At 35.8% G+C, this 20,198-nt stretch overlaps 1 protein-coding gene across 9 annotated transcripts in view; it reads left to right on the plus strand.

The window, feature by feature from the left end:
- Positions 1–20,198, plus strand: part of MTHFD2L (methylenetetrahydrofolate dehydrogenase (NADP+ dependent) 2 like) — a 137,377-nt gene that overhangs the window by 22,586 nt on the left and 94,593 nt on the right. For all 9 annotated transcript variants that reach the window (XR_005369093.1, XR_005369094.1, XM_038556320.1 and 6 more), the window contains 2 exons: positions 15,059–15,211; positions 16,436–16,543. Coding sequence is in view for 7 of the 9 variants with exons in the window: in XM_038556320.1 (XP_038412248.1) it covers positions 15,059–15,211; positions 16,436–16,543 (261 nt within the window). In the remaining 2 variants the exon portion in view is untranslated. The remainder of the gene's footprint in view (positions 1–15,058; positions 15,212–16,435; positions 16,544–20,198) is intronic.

Below are 20,198 nucleotides of genomic sequence, written 5' to 3' on the forward strand. Positions count from 1 at the left end.
ATATGAAGAAAACTATACCAAAAAACAATCAAGTTGTTCAAAAGCAGTGTGATAGAAAAAATATTAAAAGTAGCAAGGAGAGGGCACCTGGGTGGCTCCGTGGTTGAGCATCTACCTTTCATTCAGGTCGTGGTCCTGGGATCCTGGGATCAAGTCCCACATCAGGCTCCTCGAGGGGAGCCTGTTTCTCCCACTGCCTGTGTCTCTGCCTCTCTCTCTCTCTCTCTCTCTCTCTGTGTCTCTCATGAGTAAATAAATAAAATCTTTAAAAAAAAAAAAAGAAAGTAGCAAGAAGGGGAAAATCCCATTAATATATTTGGTACTAAATACTTATCTTAGAAAAGAAGAAAGATCCCAAATCAATAACCTTAGCTTTCACCTAAAGATACTAGAAAAAAAGAGCAAGTTAAAACAAAGGAAAGACAGAAAAGAAAATAATAAAGATCAAAGCAGAGATTAATATGATAGAAAACAGGGACACCTGGGTGGCTCAGCAGTTGACCGTCTGCTTTTGGCTCATGGTGTGAGGATCGAGTCCCACATCAGGCTCCCTGTGTGGAGCCTGCTTCTCCCTCCGCCTGTGTCTCTGCCTCTTTCTGTGTCTCTCATGAATAAATAAATAAAATCTTTAAAAAAACAAAATAGAAAACAAATAATGAAGAAAATGAATGAAACAAAAGCTAGATGGATCAAAGCAAAAGAAGATACAAATTACTAATATCAGGAATGAGAGAGAGAACATCACTACAGATTCTAAAGCAATTAAAAGGGTAAAAGAGGTGGCTCAGCAGTTTAGCGCCACCTTTGGTCCAGGGCGGGATCCTGGAGACCCAGGATCCAGTCCCGCGTCGGGCTCCCTGCATGGAGCCTGCTTCTCTCTTTGCCTGTGTCTCTGCCTCTCTCTCTCTCTGTATCTCAAATAAATAAAATCTTTAAAAAATAATAAAAGGGTACAAGGGAATATTTTGAACAGCTTTATGCCAAGTAATTTGAAATGGACAACTTTCTTAAAAGACACACACTGCCAGGGCCCATTTAAGAAGTGGATAATGTGAATAATTCTATTAAAAAATTGACTTTTTAGGTAAAATTCATTCCACAAAGAAAGGTCCCTGTTCATATGGCTTCACTGGTGAATTCTACCAGCTATTTAAGGAAAAATAATGCTCAAAAAGGAATGAATACTCTCAAACTCTTTATATGAGGCACCATCACCCTGATATCAAAACCAGACAAAGACATTACAAAACAGGAAAACCATAGGCCAGTATCCTTTATGAACATAAATGTAAAAGATATTAACAATGTCTAACAATACCTAAAAGGGATCATTCTTCATGACGCTAAAAGGATTTTGTTCTAAGAATGCAACATTGCTTTAACATTAGAAAATCAAACAATTAATCAGTTAACAAACTAAATATGAAAATCATATGAATATCTTGATAGATATAGGTTAAAATATTGAATAAGATCTATCATTGATTCTTGATGAAAGTTGTCATCTAACTAATAATAAAGGGAGTGTTCTCAAGCTGATTAAGGGGCAAGTATGAAAAATTTCCAGCTGGGACACCAGGGTGGCTCAGCCGTAGAGCGTCTGCCCTTGGCCCAGGGCGTGATCCTGTAGTCCCAGGATCAAGTCCCACATCAGGTTCCCTGCATGGAGCCTGCTTCTCCCTCTGCCTGTGTCTCTGCCTCTCTCTCTCTGTGTGTGTGTGTGTCTCTTATGAACAAATAAATAAAATTAAAAAAAATTTCCAGCTAATGTCGTAGTTGATCATGAAAGAATTAATGTTTTCCTCCTGTGATCCAGAGGAAGTAAAGGTCCACTCCTGCCATTTGTGTGTGACACTGCACTGGAGATTCTAAGTGGAGCAATAAGGCAAGAAAAAGAAAAAAGGCAGAAAATACGACTGTCTATGTATAAAATCCAATGGCACCTAAGTAAAAGACTACTGATACTATTAAGTGATTCTAGCGAGGTTGGAAGATAAAAGAGTAATATGTTAAACACAATTGCTGTTTTGTATATTAGCATCAAATATCAGGTATTAAAATGAAAAAAATAACATCAAAAAATGAAACTGTTAGGCATAAATTTGACAGAAGATCTGAAAAACCTGTACATTGAAAACTGTAGAACACTCCTAAGAGAGATGAAGTAAAACCTAAATAAATGGATCAATATACTATGTTTATAGATGAGAAAACTAAGTATTCTTAAAATGTCAGTTATTTTTACATTGATTTGTAGATTCAAGGCAATCAGAAATCTTAAAATTAAAAGGTACAAACTTCCAGTTTTAAAATAAATAATTCATGGGGATATAATGTGCAGTGTGTACTAAAATTATTAATACTATATTGCATATTTGAAAGTTACTAAGAGTAGATCTTGAAAGTTCTCATGAGAAAAAATGTAACTGTATAGTGATGGATGTTAACTAGATTTGTTTATATACATATATTTTGCAATATATATAAATATAAAATCATGTACAACTGAAACTAATATAATGTTATAGGTCAATTGTACCTTCATAACAACAAATTTTTAAAAAAGACTATAAAGCTACTACAATAATCAAGGCAATATAGTATTGAAGTCACCCAGATTAATAGAAGAAATTAAAAGTCCAGAAATAGATTCATACCTATATCAACATCTGAGTTTTTCCAAGGATGGGAAGACAAATTAATGCAGAAAGAATGTGCTTTTCAACAAAAGGTACTGGAAAATTAGACTACTTATGGATATGAAACAACAACTTGATAAATTAGACGTTATCAAAATGTAAAACCTGTGTTCGTCAAAAGATACTGTTAAAAGAAAGAAAAGGTAAGACACGGACCAGAAGAAAGATTTGCAAAGCATATCTTGTATAATGTATAGAATATATAGAATATGTGAAGAATTCTCAAAAATCACTCTCAGGAAATTAAAAACAACCCAAGTGAAAAAAGCCCAACTCCTAGCCAGAATAATGTAAGTCCTTTTGTTCTTAAAACAAGAAAAAGCTGAACAAACTAAAAATCAGTCCTTTTCTTGACCCATCGGAGAACTGAGGTTGTAGGGCAAACCACTATCCCAAAATCTGGATAGAGGTAAATCCAGAGAGTCACAACCAAGATCTACTCCCATTGAATGGAAGCTACTGGAGCTATAAACTGATAGGAACACTTAAATGGAATTTTGATGAATTTTTGGAGGCAGAATGTGTATTAGCATAAGAATGAGAAACTCCTGAACCCATAGTTTTGGGTGTGGCTTTCAGCAAAAAAAATCACAAGGCATGACAAAAGCAAATGAAAACAGTCTGAAGGAACAAAACGAGCATCAGAACAAGATTCATATATGACATCGATTTTGGAATTATTGGACAGGGAATTTAAAATAACTTTGATTAATATATTAAGGGCTCTCATGGAAAAAGTAGATAACATGCAAGAAAAGATGGGCAATGAAAGCAGAGAGAGGGAAACTCTCAGAAAGAATAAAAAAGAAATGGTAGAAATCAAAGCTACTCTAACAGAAATGAAGAATGCTTTGATGGGCTCTGTTGCAGACTGGACATGCCAAGAATTATACACTTGAGAATATGCCAGGAGAAACTTCTCAAATTGAAATGCAGAGAAATAAAAACGGAAAAGAATAAACCCCAAAACATCGAAGAACCATAGGACATTTTGAAAAGGTATAGCACACATGCAATTGGAATTCCAAGGGAAGAGAGAAACAGGGCAAAAGAAATATTTGAAGTAATAATGGCTGAAACTTTCCAAAATTAGTGACCGACAACAAACCACAGAGAACACCAAACAGGATAAACACCAAAATCATTGAAAGATTTAACAGACACTTCACCACAGAAGACATAATTACATGAGTAGATACTCAACATAAGTAGTTACTAGGGAAATTCAAATGGAAACTATAATAAGATACTATTACACACCTGTTGAAATGACTGAAATTAAAATGACTACTGACCATACCATATATTGGTGAGGATGTATTGCTGGTGAAAATGCAAAAAAGGTTGACCTTGAAAATAGTTTGTTAGTGTCTTAAAAAGTTATACATATGTATATACTATATGGTGCAGCCATTCTGTGTCTTAAGTATTTACCTAAAAGAAAAGCAAACACATACTGATATAAAGACTTGTATATGCATGTTCATAGAAGCTTTATTTTCTTATAATTCTGGAGGCTAAAAATCTGCAATCAGAGTGCCAGCATGGTCAGATTTGGGAGAGTTCTCTTCCTGTCTTTTGTATTTTCTGTATCCTCACATGGTGGAGAAAGAGAGCAAACTCTCTGGTATCTCTTTGTATAAGGGCACTAATTCCATCATGATGGTTCCATCCTGATGACCTCATCTACACCTAATTACTTCCTAAAGGCCCCATCTCCAAATACTATTACATTAGGATTTGGGGCTTCAGTATGTACATTTGGGGGGACACAACTGAGTCCATAGCAAGTGGTTACCTATGGTTGGAGGTTAGGGGACAGGAAAGAGGGAGGGAAAGGGGCTTGAGAAATTCCAGGTGGTAGATGTGTTCATTGATTGTGATGGTTTCACACGTATATACATATGTGAAGATTTATCAAATTATATACTTCAAATGTATACAGTCTCTTATATTCAAATATTCTTAAGTAAAGCTGTGTTTAAAAAAACAAATCTTTTAAGAATGCAAATAAATGCAATGGAAGTGTGTGGAAAGGAAGTCAAAGGACTGATAAGCACAGGATGTAGGATGAAGTTTCCATTAAGTTGGAGCAGTTGATTGTATTGTGTGCTTAAATATAGATTACTATCAAGGCCATAACTTTTGTTTTGGGTGATGGATTTGCATATGCCTAGCTTATTGTGAAAAATAATTGTTTAAGGTTGGACCGCACTTGGACCAATATTGAGATTGTGTCACAAGCCATGAATTATGATGTACCCAATTGATGCATTTGAGGCTTACTCAAAGAAAAAAGGCCAGATTTCTAACAATATTCTGCTCAAATCCTTTGTTACGTGATTTGAGTGTTTACATAGAAAAAAAAGCCATCCCTATGATAGCATTTTCCATTTTATTTATTTATTTATTTTAAAGATTTTATTTATTTATTTATTATTTGACAGAGAAAGAGAACACGAGAGAGAATACAAGCAGGCGTTGGGCAGAGATAGAGTGAGAATCAGGCTCCCCACTGAACAGGTAGCCTGGTGCGGGGCCTGGGATCATGATGTGAGCCAAAGGCAGATGCTTAACTTTAAAAAAAATTTCTTAACAGGTAATATTTTTATCAAAGAATTTATATGCAAGCTCAACAGTGGAGGTGGGTTCTCCTGCATGTGGCTATGTTAACCAAGTGGTGGCAGCATTGAGTAAGCAGTGCAGGGGTTTTTTTGTTTGTTTTATTTTTAAGACTAATGGTTTATCCTGGAAGCCAAGTAAATTACTTTGGTATGATTTACATATTAGTACGATTCGTTGGTCCCTATCGCCATGTACGTCTCTCCTTATTTATTCCCAGGTAGAAACCATTTCAAGAGGTCACCGAACTCTATAGAACTACCCCTTTGTGAGCAATTGCTATCATAGACAGGTTATATCATGTAACTCAAGATGCCTGACTACTCTAAAGTACCTTCAAAAATCCAGAATTTTGGGGAACGCAGTGATTACTTCTTTTCCTTTTTTCCTTTTTCTTTTTCCTTTACTATGATGTCCTTATCTATTTTTGAGTGCATTCAACATTGATAAAAAATTTACCGAAATCAAAAAGCTCTTCAAAACATCTGAATATTTCTTCGTAGAAAGTCTTTTGAAAGATCTGTTCATATGATTGCTTTCTGGCCCTCTTCATTCATCTACCAGTTCATACAATATTTACCTAGAATCTAATCTGCATATGACTCTGTGCCAGGCACTAGGGGAGACAGGTAGTTAGAAAACAGTTGAGTCTAACCATCCTCGCAAAGTTTGCAGGCAAGGTCCCCCAAACACAACAATCTCTTCTTTCCCCTTGTGTGTCAGAGGAAGCTCGTTAGAACAGACATGCTCACTCATCTGAGGGTTTTTCTTCATAGAATACACACTGCTTCGAGGGCTATATGGTACATTTATCAGAAGTCAGTGTGTCTAGTATATAGGGTACCAAGAGCTTAATTAACCAGGCTGTTTTCAATACTACTTCTGAAGAATAAGGCAACTTTTGCATCTCTGTGTCCCCTTCAGGTTACTCGAGAGAATTATGAAGAGCAAAGGTCGCAACCTTTGTGTTGTGTATAGGTTCCCACTCCATTCTTTTTTTTTTTTTTTTTTTTCCTTGCCAGCCTGTGAAATAGGCCTGCCTAGGGATATCCTGTGCAGCTTCTATGGCTATAGGAGAAAGAGGCTAAGGAGGGGTGGAGGGCCAAATCCACCCCTCCTGGCCTAGTCACCACCTCCCACTCCACCTCCAAGCTCTACTAATTCTCAAATTTGGAGGTGGAGTAGCAGAATGAGATTAGACTCACTTCCCATTCCTTTCTTGTCCGCTTACTCTTTGATGATGAAACAACTCTTAAATGATGTTGGGCAAGTGGTAAGCACCTGATAAGTATTTTCTGTCTCGAAACCTTGATGTAGAACCAAAAGGGTATAATTTAAATATTACTTATTGGCTTGAGAACAGGAAACACAGCTTCCAGAGGTATCTCTCTTACTTACGCCTACAAAATAATTAACTCGTTAAGAGACTATAGCTAAATAATTTGATCAGGCAGACATTTATTCCATTAGAATATAGGCTCCAGAGGGTAAGGATTTTGTCTGTTTGGTTCACTATGGATCCTCAATCCTTAGAACAATACGGGGCACATGGTAGACACCCAGTAAATATTTGTTGAGTGAACAAGTGAGCGAATTTTCAAGGGCCTGTATATTGTGTTTAGAGTGTGGACTTCAACCTATCACAAAGCTTTGCCTTAAATTTCAGACTTTTCAAATCCTGAAATGAAGAAATCAATAAAAAACAGACAAATGTGAATCTTTTACTTCAAATTTATATTGGAAGATGTAAACATGCCAGATACATAACAATGCAGATGCAAAGATACTGACAAAGATTTTAATGAAAGCCACCTTTGGTTTTTCGTTTTATTTTTAAAGGGTAGATGTCAGAGGTTGTAGAAGGATCAGACATCTGTTCTAATTGTTCCTGGTTGTCCACTGATTTTGTCTAGTTTCATCTCTAAGTCAGGGGTAATAGTACTCATTTATCTAACAGGTATTTATTGAGTCCCTCCTATCCCAGGCATTGTTCTTTGTGCTAGGAAGACATCAAGGAAAAAAAGACAAAAATTTCTGTCCTTGTGGAGTAGCAGGAGAGACAGACGATAAAAAATAAATGTGATAAATATACATTTATATTTATTAGAAGTTGATGTGCTATGAGAAAAAAAGTAGAGCATAGAATAGAGAATCAAGATATTGGGGGACAGATTGTATTTTTGTTTCTTCAACATTTTATTATGAAAAATCTCAAACTTACAGAAGAGTTAAAAGAATGATACAGGGAACACCCATATAATCCCAACCTAAATACTATAATTGTTAACATGTTGCTATTTTGCTTTGTCATATCTACCCATTGATTCATTCATCAATCCCTCTTGTTTTTGAGACATTTAAAAGTAAGAACATACAATGTATCCCTAAAACTTCAGCATGCATATCATTAACCACAGGTCAGTATGTATGTTTTTATGTAAAATTTATGTTGCATTGAAATACATACATTTTAAGCATATTGAATGTAAGTTTTAATAAATTTTGAAATAATGTAAACCCCCTAGCAGAATATAGTGTGTGTGGGTGTGTGTTTATCAACTGAGAGAGTTTTCTCATGTTCGTTTCCAGTCAATTCCTGTCCCTGCCTCCATCCTAATCCTCAAGGAACCGCTGGTCTGTTTTTTTTTTATATGCATATTTCCCATTTGAATACATTCCTTTGAAAAATACCTATTTATGTATTTGGCTCATTTTTAAAAACTGATTTATCTTTTAATGATTTTGCTTTGAGAGTTCTTTATATATCTGGATACAAGTTCTTTGTCAGATATATATTTTACAAATATTTTCTCCCAGTCTTTTTTTTTTTTTCTCCCAGTTTTTGGCTTGGTATCCGTTTTGTTAATATTATTTTTTAGTTGGTATAAGATTTTAATGTTTCTGAAGTCTAATTCATCAGTTTTTTTCTTTTGTGCTTTATGCTTTTGTATTCTAAGAAACTTTGCCTGTATCTAGCACAAATTAAAGTTTTCACCCAGAACCCAGTTTTAACTTTTATGTTTAGATTTATTATAGTTCAGTATCCCGCCCCACTGCCAAATGGCTATCAAGTTATTCAAGGACTTTTTGTTCAAAAGATTTTCCTTCCTCCACTGAATTGCTTTGGCATCTTTATAAAAAATCAAATGATTGTATAAATGTGAATCTAAAGCTGGGCTCTTGGGCAGCCCCGGTGGCCCACCGGTTTAGTGCCGCCTTCGGCCTGGGGTGTGATCCTGGAGACCCAGGATCAAGTCCCGCGTCGGGCTCCCGGTGCGTGGAGCCTGCTTCTCCCTCTGCCTCTCTCTTTGTCTGTCATGAATGAATGAATAAAATCTTTTAAATAAATAAATAAATAAATAAATAAATAAATAAATAAATAAATAAATAAATGAATGAATGAATGAAACTGGGCTCTTTATTCTGTTTCTTTGATGTATTTTTCTGCCCTTATATCAGTACCACACTGTCCTGATCACTTAGCTATATAGCAGGTCTTCAAGTCAGATATTATAAGTCCTCTAACTTCACTCACTTTCAAGATTGCTTTGGATATTCCTGTGCCTGCTCATATAAATCTTAGAATCAGTCAGCCTCTACCAAAAAAACTCATAGAATTTTGATTGAGATTACATTGAACCTATAGATCAATTTGGAAGACTTGACATCTTAGTACTGTTGAATCTTCCAGTCCATGAGCACAACATGCCTTCCATTTGTTTAGGTCATCTGTCAGCAGGGTTTTATAGTTGTTCTTATAGAGGCCATTCTCAAATTTAAAAATTTACTCCTAAGTGCTTTATGATTAGTTAACTATTATAAGTAATATTTTTAACATTTCATTTCCAAGTAGTTGCTGTTTGTATACAGAAATACAACTGATTTTTTTTGTATTGATTTTGACTTTGTATTCTGTGATCTTGCTAAGTCCACTTTATTAGTTCTTTCATTGTTTTGTAAATTCTTTAGAATATTCTGTGTAAATAACCATGCCATCTGTGACTAGAGCATTTCAATTCTTCCTTTCTGATTTAGGCTTCTTTTTTTCTTTTTCTTATATCATCACACTAGCTAGGATCTCCAGTAAAATATTGGATAGTAATGGTAGCGGAGATACCCTTGTCTTCTTTTTTTTGGAGAAAAAGATTCAGTATTTCATTATTAAGTATAAACTTAGCTATAAGTTTTTTTGTAAATGCCTATTATATTGAGGACTTTAAGCCTTGCATTGCCTTTGCCAAACCACTGGTACTATCTTTGTGTAGTTCTCCGAGGCTTGGATGGGCTTCTTGGAGTTTTCTTCCTGTGTGTGTTGTTCAGGGGTCAGAGATTTGAGCAGAATTTACAGATATACTTTGAGTCTCCACTCTGTGGCTTTCTTCTTTTCTGGATATCTCCCTCCAATTTTCAGCTGCTGTGGTAGCCTCAAACTTTATGCTTTGATTCCTTAAGCAAGTAGGACTGCAGATATCTATCAAAGTTCTAGCTGTTCTGTGCCTAAGGAAAACCTCCAAAATGGGAAACTTGGGCAGCCCAGGTGGCTCAGTGGTCTAGCACCACCTTCGGCCCAGGGTGTGATCCTGGAGACCCGGGATCAAGTCCTACGTCGGGCTTCCTGCATGGAGCCTGCTTCTCCCTCTGCCTGTGTCTCTGCCTCTCTCTCTCTGTGTCTCTCATGAATAAATAAATAAAATCTTAAAAAAAAAAAGGGGGGGGGACTCTTTGAGTGACATTCCTGTCTTTCAGATGCCCACTCTCCTCCAAATCTGTCTGGGTCTAGTGATTCTCCAGTGTTTTACAGATGGCTTTTATAAAATAGTAGTTATTTGAAAATTTTTTATTGAGATATAATTGGCATATAACATTGTATTAGTTTCCAGTGTATAACACAACGCTTCAGTATTTGGATATATTGTGAAATACTCACCATGGTAAGTCTAGTGAACATCTATCACCATACATAGATACAAGATTTTTTTCTTATAATAAGAACTTTTAAGATCTATTCTCTTAACAATTTTCAAATACACAATACAATATTATTCACTGTAGTCATCCTGCTGTACACTACATCAATAATGTACATTACAACTATAGGTCATTGTTTTTCATGTTTGTTTTCCAGTGTTTACAGTAATTGTGAGAAGTTTGGTCTAACCTAAACTACTTCACGATTATCAGAAATGGAACCTACTTTAAATAACATGATCAGAATAGTCCTTACAAATAATGTAACATTTAAGCAAAGATTGAGTAGATGGAATAGATATTGAGTGTGAGTCAGAATGGCTCCAGACTTTTTTGGCAAGCAGCACGGGAGGATGGAATTGCCATCAACTGAAATGGAGAAAACTATGGGCAAATCAGTTTAATAAAAAAAGATCTGTGCCCTAGAAGGCTCACACTCATAAGTGAGAGAGAGAGTTAAATAACTAATGTTATCAACTGACTGAGCTAATGTGCTAAGTATTCTTTATAGCAGTTCTGTGGGAGAGCAGAGGAGGAAAATGTATCATTTCAATTTGTGATGAAGGAACAGGTGCCAATCAACGTGTTGAGGAATGACTAGGGTGGGAAAGACAGGGAAGAAGGAATTAGTTATGGAAGAGTCATGCATTTCATGAACAATAGTACAGAAATACAAAGTTAATTCTAAGGAAATGAGGGAGTGGGACATTGCTTGATGTGACCAATTTGACTATGGTGGTTGGGAAAGAGATGGAGCCTTTGGAGAGGAGGTTTTAGGAAAAAGATATAACCAGGCTGAGGACAGTATTATTTATTATGCTAATGAGCTTGCGCTTAACCTATAGCTATTGAGGCAGTAGGAGAAGGTACTTTTTTTTTTTTTTAAGATTTTATTTATTTATTTGAGAGAGAGAAAGCAATAAAGCAGGCATGAGCCAGGTGAGGGGCAGAGGGAAAAGCCAACTCCCCACTGAGCAGGGAGCCTGGAGCTGCATCCCCAAACCCGAGCCACGGGCAGATGCTTAACCCACTGAGCCATCCAGGCGCCCCAAGAGGAGGTACTTTTAAACAGTAACATAAAAATCCTTGGATAGAGAATAGACCAATAATTTGTTCCTTTTTGAGTGTGTTCATTGTCCAAAGGCAGTTAAGCATACACATACCCACACACACACACAATCATACACATAGTGTAGTAGTTCTATAGAATGGTCTCAAGGCATTCTCTGGGTTGTTTTCTTGCAACATGATGGTTATAATTTGAAGGCCTTTTTTTTTTTTTTTACATGATTTAATGACCTCTCATGATCATAAATAGAGGGGAAACATAAAGTGAATACTGCCAGTTTTCCCATTCATTTGGTAGGATGTTGACTGGTTATTTATTAGCCGCTGTATTCTGTGGGTCAAAAATATTTTATAACCATTGTGAAAAAATTGATGCTACTGAGTCTTAGGATTGTTTCTTCAAGTCATGGACCCAAGGACTTCAGGGGACTTCCACTAGATGTCAGTCAAAAACAGAAAATATATTTATTTCTCTTACTCATATAATAAAGTATTCAGTGCTTTTCTGCACATGTTTAGGCATGTATTAACCTAGAAATTGTGTTGTATTTGTAGGCCTAAAAGAAACAGTGCATTCCTTGGGATATGTTAGGATTATCAAATGTCTTGATTAGAAGGTGGGGGGCTCCTCCAATTTTAACTTTTAAAAAAATAGTATTTATTTATATATTGATTGATTTATAGTGTGTGAGCAGGGGGAGGAACAAAGAGAGAGGGAGAATCTCAAGCAGACTCCCTGCTGAGCATGGAGCCCAAAGTGGGGCTCTATCTCATGACCCTGAGATCATGACCTGAGCTGAAAGCAAGAGTCGGACTCTCAACCGACAGAGTCACCCAGCCACCCCCAATTTTAACTTTTTTTAAGGATTTTATTTATTTGAGAGAGAGTGAGAGAGAGAGCATGAGTGAGGGAGGGGGCAGAAGCGGAGGGGGGAGGGCGAGCAGCAGACTCCCTCTTGAGCAGGGGCCCAATGTGGGACTCTATCCCAGGGCCCTGGGATCATGACCTGAGCCAAAGGCAGATTTTTAACCAACTAAGCCACTCGGAGCCCCCAAATTTTAATTTTTGAATGGTATTTGAGATGATTGGATACTTATGACTTCTATATACATAAGGAAAAACTGGCTTTAGGGCAAAAAGATGTAGATTTTAATTCTGGATCTTCCTCTTCATACTGGCTTGAAATTAGCTGAATCTCCCAACTCTGAGCTTTGTCTTGAAAATGGAGATGATAATACCTTTTTTCATTTTAGTCTCCAGTAACTATGAATATCAAAAAGGAAGTGGATATGATAGTAACATGAACATTATAAAGCACTATGTAGATATAAGTTATACTAATTTGTATTATTGCCATTCACTGCATATTACATAATAAAAAGTGTATCTTTCCTGGCAAAGACTGCAAGTGAGATTTAATTCACTGCTGAGATAACATAGAGTTCTATAAAAATGTATGTATGTATGTATGTATGTATATGTAATGTATGAATCAGTTTCCTTGATTCTTATAAAAATCTACTCATATAGGTTCTTTTCCTTTTAGACTAAATAACCTCAGTTTTCATATGCTCTCTGTGTTACACCTTTGTATGTCCACACATCTTTTAAATAACTATTAATGAAGTGGCTTAAGAAAAAATTGCTTGGAATTGGTGGCCTGGTTATGAACGGAGTTTCACTGGAAGGCATACCTGAGAGGACTGGTCTCTAGTGCTGGCCCCCATATTCTCACATGTTTATAGAGCTTCTTAAGAATTTTAGCCATTGCATGAGATAAATTATTTGCTATAACTTCAGTGTTATTGTTAGTGAATGGAAGAGCACAGACCAATAGGTGGTGACATTAAGTGTAGCTCAGACTTATTGGTAAGGGGATGACTCTCCAAACCTACAAGAGACCTGAGTTCTTTCAATCAGTCCATGTTAAAATTAAAATTAGCCAATTTTAAGCTTAGAAATGAACTAATTTAAGCCCTAGGTCAATAATGGAGATCTTAAATACAATTATTTTTCTTTTCATTTACAAAGCTTTTGATTAACTGTGCCATATATCCATATGCCGTATATCCATGGCATGGAGCTTCAACATAAATGGTTAATGTCTAAGAAATGAATCATCAATATCATCCAGGTTAAAAAATGAGCCACTGTTTTTATTCTCAAATAGTGAACATGTGGTTTTTAAGAATTTTTACTAGAACCTGTATAATCATTTTCTGGTTTCAGAGAAAACAGAGGGATACTTACTCTGCTAGAACATTACAGAATAAATACAGTTATTGAAAGTGAACAACTGTTGATTGGAAAGACATTCCAAAGACCCCGTTTCTATATGAACATAATTCAAATTACTACTTTCATACATATAAAAGACTTCAGTAGTTTAATGCTGGAAAATTGGATTTAAAGTAAAATAGTAGTATCCCATTTAGAATATAGAAGATCGAAGGTACAAGGCATAGCTCTTGAAAACAATTTAAACTTTGACTTTGGTAATGTTCTTAAAAATTATATTTAGGGACACCTGAGTGGCTCAGTGATTGAGCGTCTGCCTTTGGCTCAGGTCATGATCCCAGGGTTGTGGGATCGATTCCCACATCAGGCTCCCCTCAGGAGGCTGCTACTCCCTCTGTCTATGTCTCTGCCTCTCTCTGTGTGTCTCTCATGAATAAATAAATAAAATCTTAAAAAAATATATATCTAAATGCCATCCATTGTGTAATGAACAAAGAAACTTTTATGTAGCAAATAGTAACTTTACTTCAGTAATATTAGGCAGATGGGCTGATTGTTGGGTTTAGGGTAACCTAAGCCACTCTGCATAGAGTAATAAAAGCCTTATTACTTTTACTTATTACTTTTCAAAATGAGATGATGACTGACACTTCCTATCTATATGTTCTTTTCCTTCCAAATAGAAAACCAAAATGATATTTTGGATATCAGTGTGCTAGTGCTTCAGAGAAATATACGTGTATGTATGTGTAGGTGTGTGTGTGATTTGCTTTTTTGTTATGTCATTTGGGAGGAAGTTAGGCACACAAATGATGTTATGAATATTTTAACACCAGCAAAGCCCTTTTAATCTGTGATAGTGGAAATATTTAATAGAAGACTATTCATGGAAATGTCTTGTGTAGGAAAAACATAGATCTAAACCACTAAGTAGGGAAACTAATTGAGGCAAAGACTTAGGACCTGGCTGTTTCCAGATCTCATTGGTATTGTTTTATTTCAGACATTTTACCCTTTCACCAGGCCAGCCACTCCGGCCCCGCAATTGCCTTATACCATTACAGTGGTTAATTATAGCCATCAGCCAAAGCACTTTTTGGCTTACTATTTTGGTGGAAAGAAAAAGGGCGAAGTAATGATTTTACACCTTTCCTGAGGCTAACTCATAATGTAGATCTTCAGATCTCAAGTAAAGACCTCCAAATAAATGACCATTTAAAAATAGACCAGGGCAGACCCCATGGCCCAGCGGTTTAGCACCACCTTCAACCCGAGGTTGATCCTGGAGACTCGGGATCGAGTCCCACGTCAGGCTCCCTATGGGAGCCTCCTTCTCCCTCGGCCTGTGTCTCTGCCTCTCTCTCTTTCTCTCTCTCTCTCGCTCTGTGTGTGTGTCTGTAGTGAATAAATAAAATTTAAAAAATAAATAAAAATAAAAATAGCCAATTTATTTACTTTTCAGACCATGTGGATGAGCGAACAGTGTGCAATGGAATTGCCCCTGAAAAAGATGTAGATGGATTTCATATTATCAATATTGGAAGACTGTGCCTTGATCAGCATTCTCTCATACCCGCCACTGCCAGTGCAGTTTGGGAAATAATCAAGAGAACAGGTTGGTAACTTGTGGTCCACTGGACATATGTATGAAGTGCCACACTGAGCATTTGTGCAGTTCCTTGATGGAACCATTTCACTATTGAGTGAAAGAAAATGATAAGCCATAAAACTTCAGTCTGTAGAAAGTTATAAAATCATAGAAGTCAAAGAATAATCCAAAGTAAATAAAATAAAATAAGGAACGCATGTCAGCTTACTGGTAACTACTGTTGCACCTTATAGGAGTGGATTTTTCCCAATAGTAGGATTGTGTCCCTGCTTTTAAATTATAAACTTACTGTGCATTTTCCAGAACGAATTGTGATTTTCCTTACCTTTAGAAACAAACAAAATGTGATGAACATATTTGAGCCATCTCTAATGACTTCAGTGTTTACTGTAGACATTTACATTTGAATTGTGCTCTGAATACAATACAAATATTCTCTTGGACCCTGGAGGTATATAGAGAGATATATACCTCTACATTAATCAGTTCCATATTGCCATATGGAACATATTCCATATGTTTGTGATTGTCCTGCCTCTCTCTCTCTCACTGTCTCTTCCACTTCTGACAGCATCTTCTCCTTTCAAATGTGCTGTTTTCTAAAGGAGAAAATTTCAAGAGAAAGTAGATCCTAGAACCATCCTCTTAGGACATTACTACTTGTAAAAGCCATAATTCTAACTTCTTCATTTCACTTATGAAGCAACTATGCCCAAAGGAGGTAGAGTGTGCTATATCTGCAAGTTTTATCTTTCATAACTTTCTGAATCCCTAAAGTTCAGTACCTTTCTCCTATGGGGTAAAGTGCATGAGTTTTGTAAGAAATACCCTTTTTCCCAATTCATTTTGTTCCAAATTTGCTGAAAGTTTGATTACCAATTAAGCTTGACATTGTTGTACTTTGCTTACTTTATAATTAGTAGTAATTATTACTTATATTTTAAGTTTTTTGCATGTCTAACTCTTCATGTGAATCTCCATATTTAAAAGTAATTTAATGACAACTTGAAAAATGTAGTTTTTTAACAAGGACAATTAAAGAGGAAGTGACAAATCCAAGAAACATAAGAAGAATATTTATAAATAATGAATGTGGGCACATTATAGACTAGCCACACAGTAATTCAAATTTAATTAGAAGTTTTTAAAGAATGTTTTACTTGGCTGTTCAAATGTTTAATTTGCTTCTTGTTTTTGATTCTTCATTTAAATCAAACTCTGTGTTTTAAGGAATTGAAACATTTGGGAAAAATGTGGTTGTAGCTGGAAGATCCAAGAATGTAGGGATGCCCATTGCCATGCTTTTACACACTGATGGAGAACACGAACGGCCAGGAGGTAGGTAGGACCTTAGAGATTCCATATACTCTTACAATTTTCTTTATTGTGAAAGCCATCAAGTAAGGATGTTTAAAAATGTGACTTGGTATATTCGTGAGTTGATGCAAATTAAGGCTTCCCTTTTTCATCTAATGACATGAGCACCTTGAAAATGAATAAAAGAGTTGCTGGGAATATACAGCCCCTTTGTCCCTATTACTGTTATTATTTTGGCCTTATACATTTTCTTTAAATAATTGACAATATAAACATTAAGAAAAGTAGAAAGCCACTAAATACGTAACAATCACATGTTGATGGACGTCTGCATGCTCAGAGGCACACACACACACTGAGGTATAGATATATAGATTTCTTATAATTATTAACCTGGGTGAATTCCAGTGTCTTGATCTTAAATTTTTAGATCTTTCTTTTAGGATCTTTGTTGACATAAGGCACATGAAATAACTTTTTAAGTCACAAAGCCCTATGGAAAAAGAAGCCCAGTGATGACATATCACTATCTTAAATGATGAATGAGACTTTTGAGTATTACTTTTCCTTCCTGGGCCTGAGGATTTAAATGTTGCCGCTAATCAAAATGTGTATGTGGATTGCAGTAAATTAGGGCCTGGTAATGATTCCAGGTAACTTTAAAAAGCCTTAGTTTTGAGGAGCTTTTTGAAAGGCTAAATCTAGTAATATGAACACAATATCATGGTGAACACCTACAATTCTAGTGTTATTATTTATGTCTAACTCCATCTACTAGTGCTGTCTCTTAGGATATAATATTGATTCATATTTGCCTTTGTGGAGTATTTTCTACATTAAGCAAGTTAAAACAACCAGAAACATTTACCTAGGTATACCATTTTTTTGGAAAATTTTGACTCGGTGTCAGTTTGCCATTTTTTTCTTCATTTTCAACCTTTTATTTTCTTACTTCATTGATGACATAACAAGCAGCATTATGTTGTTCCACAACCTACATGGTACTTTCTCATAAACCATCTTTTTCATTCTTAGTAATTCTGGCATAGATTATTTTAATTTTGCAGCTAAAGGAATGAGCTCTCCAGACTTTAGGTGACTTACCTAAGGCACACAAAGAAGTGGTGAATCCAGAGCTGGGAGCTGGGTGTTGACCGGGTTTAGGAGGATAGACTTGGAGTCAGACCCTGTCCTGCCAAGCCATGTGTGCTTGGGCGAGACATTTATGCCATGCAAGTTTCCACTTCCCACATCCGTAAAATGCAAATAATATTAATATCTCCTTCTCTGAGTTTTTGTGAAAATTAGATGAGATATGAGTGTAAAGCCCTAATTATAGTGCCTGACACAGTAAGTTAAGTTAGCGCTCAGTAAGTGTAAACTGTGGCTGTTACTATTATTTCCATTATATGTTTAACTTAATAATCTGCGGCCATATTAACTATAAAGTTTAGAGTGACATGATCCAAGTTAATGATGTATTTTTCCCCTTCATTTTGTCTTTTTCTGCTAGTCTTTGTTGCAATAATTTACATAAACATAGAATTTATAAAGTCTGTAAAGTGATTAGAAATATGACATCATAATGTACATAATCGTACTTCCCATTGTACTTTTTCTCATAGGTTATCAATGTATTTTATGCTAATTTCTTGGTAGGTTTGCATTTTGAATTATTTATTTGTCTAGAATACCTAAGTCTAAGAAAATCAATTTATCCCTTTTTTATGCGACTTTAAATTAGACATCCCCATGTCATAATACATATTAACTTTATAAACATTTTATGTTGTGTATTACAAAATATTCTCACTTGAATGCATGTTAAAAATTGAATAAAAGTGGAATTAGTTATAATATTGGTTATTTATATGCCAGGTAGTTAAAGTTGCATTTATTATAGCAGCACCTAGGTGCCGTTATAATTGCAGTATCTAAAAGGTAATAAATTATATTAAAAATGATGTTGGACAGTTTGTAAAATGAGTGGTGTTTAATCTCATGCATATTTAATGGGAATGTGGTGACATATATGATTAATATAATGAATTGTTGAGAGCTGCTTACTGAAGATTTGGAGTCTGTGGGAAAGTTAATATTTCAAACGTTCCTGTCTGTTAGAGCAGTAATTATGTGCAGTGACTACATGTGCATTGTTAGCTAATGGAGATAATGAAGGGGGATTAACTAGGCAAATTCATATCTATGGAACTGTTCTGATGACACTCACAAGGTTGAGCGTTCAGCTCCTACTGTATTTCTTTGCCAGAAGAGATTCAGAACCCTAATGATTCATTTGTGTCTTAGAGCCAAAGATAATTGTACTAGAAGAAAAATGGCTATACTGTAATTTAGCTTGATTAATATGTGTCACTTTTGGCTAGCTTTTAGTCCTGATTATTTAGGACATAAATCCCAGTTGTTTGGTGAGAAAGAGTTTCTTTTAATTCCTCAAGGGCTTGAAATATATAAAGCACTGAGAATGTGCTAAAATCTAGAGGCAAAAGGGTAGTGCTGGTGCTTGACACAGCAGGATGCTGCAGGGAGATCATCTTCTGTTGAGGACATGTCATCACAGAAGGCTTTGTTGAGGACATGGCATTTGAGCCACTCTATAATTTATGTAGAGTAGGTCAGAGATGGTTCCTGTCTTTCAAGAGCTTAGAGTCTTGGTGGTAAAGGGGGAGATAGATACAGAGGTGCATGATATACAAGTATGCATGATTGTTATTTATTTATTTATTTATTTATTTATTTATTTATTTATTTATTTTTGCATGTTTTAAATTGTAAATATTCAATGGCACAAAATAAATTTTGACATCTCTAAGAAAACACTGCATTTGCTTAGGGAAGCCTGTGGTTAATTGAGGGGGTGTAAAGATAATGATAATGGAGAATCTCTTCTCTTGAGCTCCACTACTTACAAGGATACTTGAATGCCATTGTGACTACCTAGAAGACACTGTGTATTCTTTTAACTTCTTTGTATATGGTAACCTACCCAGTCTCACTTTTCTTTAGAATGGAAACTGAATACCATTGGTTTCAGCCCAATGTCTTTATTTGTAGCTTTACTGTGAGGAAGCAAGAGAGAAGTTCTTCAGTTTCTCTAAAATAGAAATTCCTCCAAGATAACAAAGTGGCATGATGACCAGGTGTTAAGATTATTAATTGTCACCAAAGGAATGAGATTCTGATTTTATTTCAGGGTTTTTTAGAGTAAGTGTCTTTCTGCGTAGTTTATATTCTTACATAGGACATTGCATCTATATAGATTACCCCTAGACGACTACAGCATGTAGTTACACGCTTCTCCTCTAGCTGAAAGGTTGTTGTATCATTGCAATCCTTGCATTGATGTAGGGATTTACTTTTACTTTTTTTTTTAAAAAAAGATTTATTTATGTATTTTAGAGAGAGCAAGCATGCATGCTGGAGGGGGGAGGGGCAGAGGGAGAGGGAGAGAATCCCAAGCAAACTTCTCAATGAGCATGGAGCCTGATTTGGGGCTCTTATCTCATGAGCTTGAGATCATGACCTGAGCCAAAACCAAGAGTTGGACACTCAACAATTGAGCCATCCAGGTGCCCTGATGCAGGGACTTTTTCAAAGAGCATTTTAAAAGGAAGAACAACAAGCTAATTGTGCTTAGAGTTCAGTAGGCTCAGGGATC

Source organism: Canis lupus, chromosome 13 (genome assembly GCF_011100685.1).
Source record: "Canis lupus familiaris isolate Mischka breed German Shepherd chromosome 13, alternate assembly UU_Cfam_GSD_1.0, whole genome shotgun sequence".
In the NCBI taxonomy this organism is placed as follows: domain Eukaryota; kingdom Metazoa; phylum Chordata; class Mammalia; order Carnivora; family Canidae; genus Canis; species Canis lupus.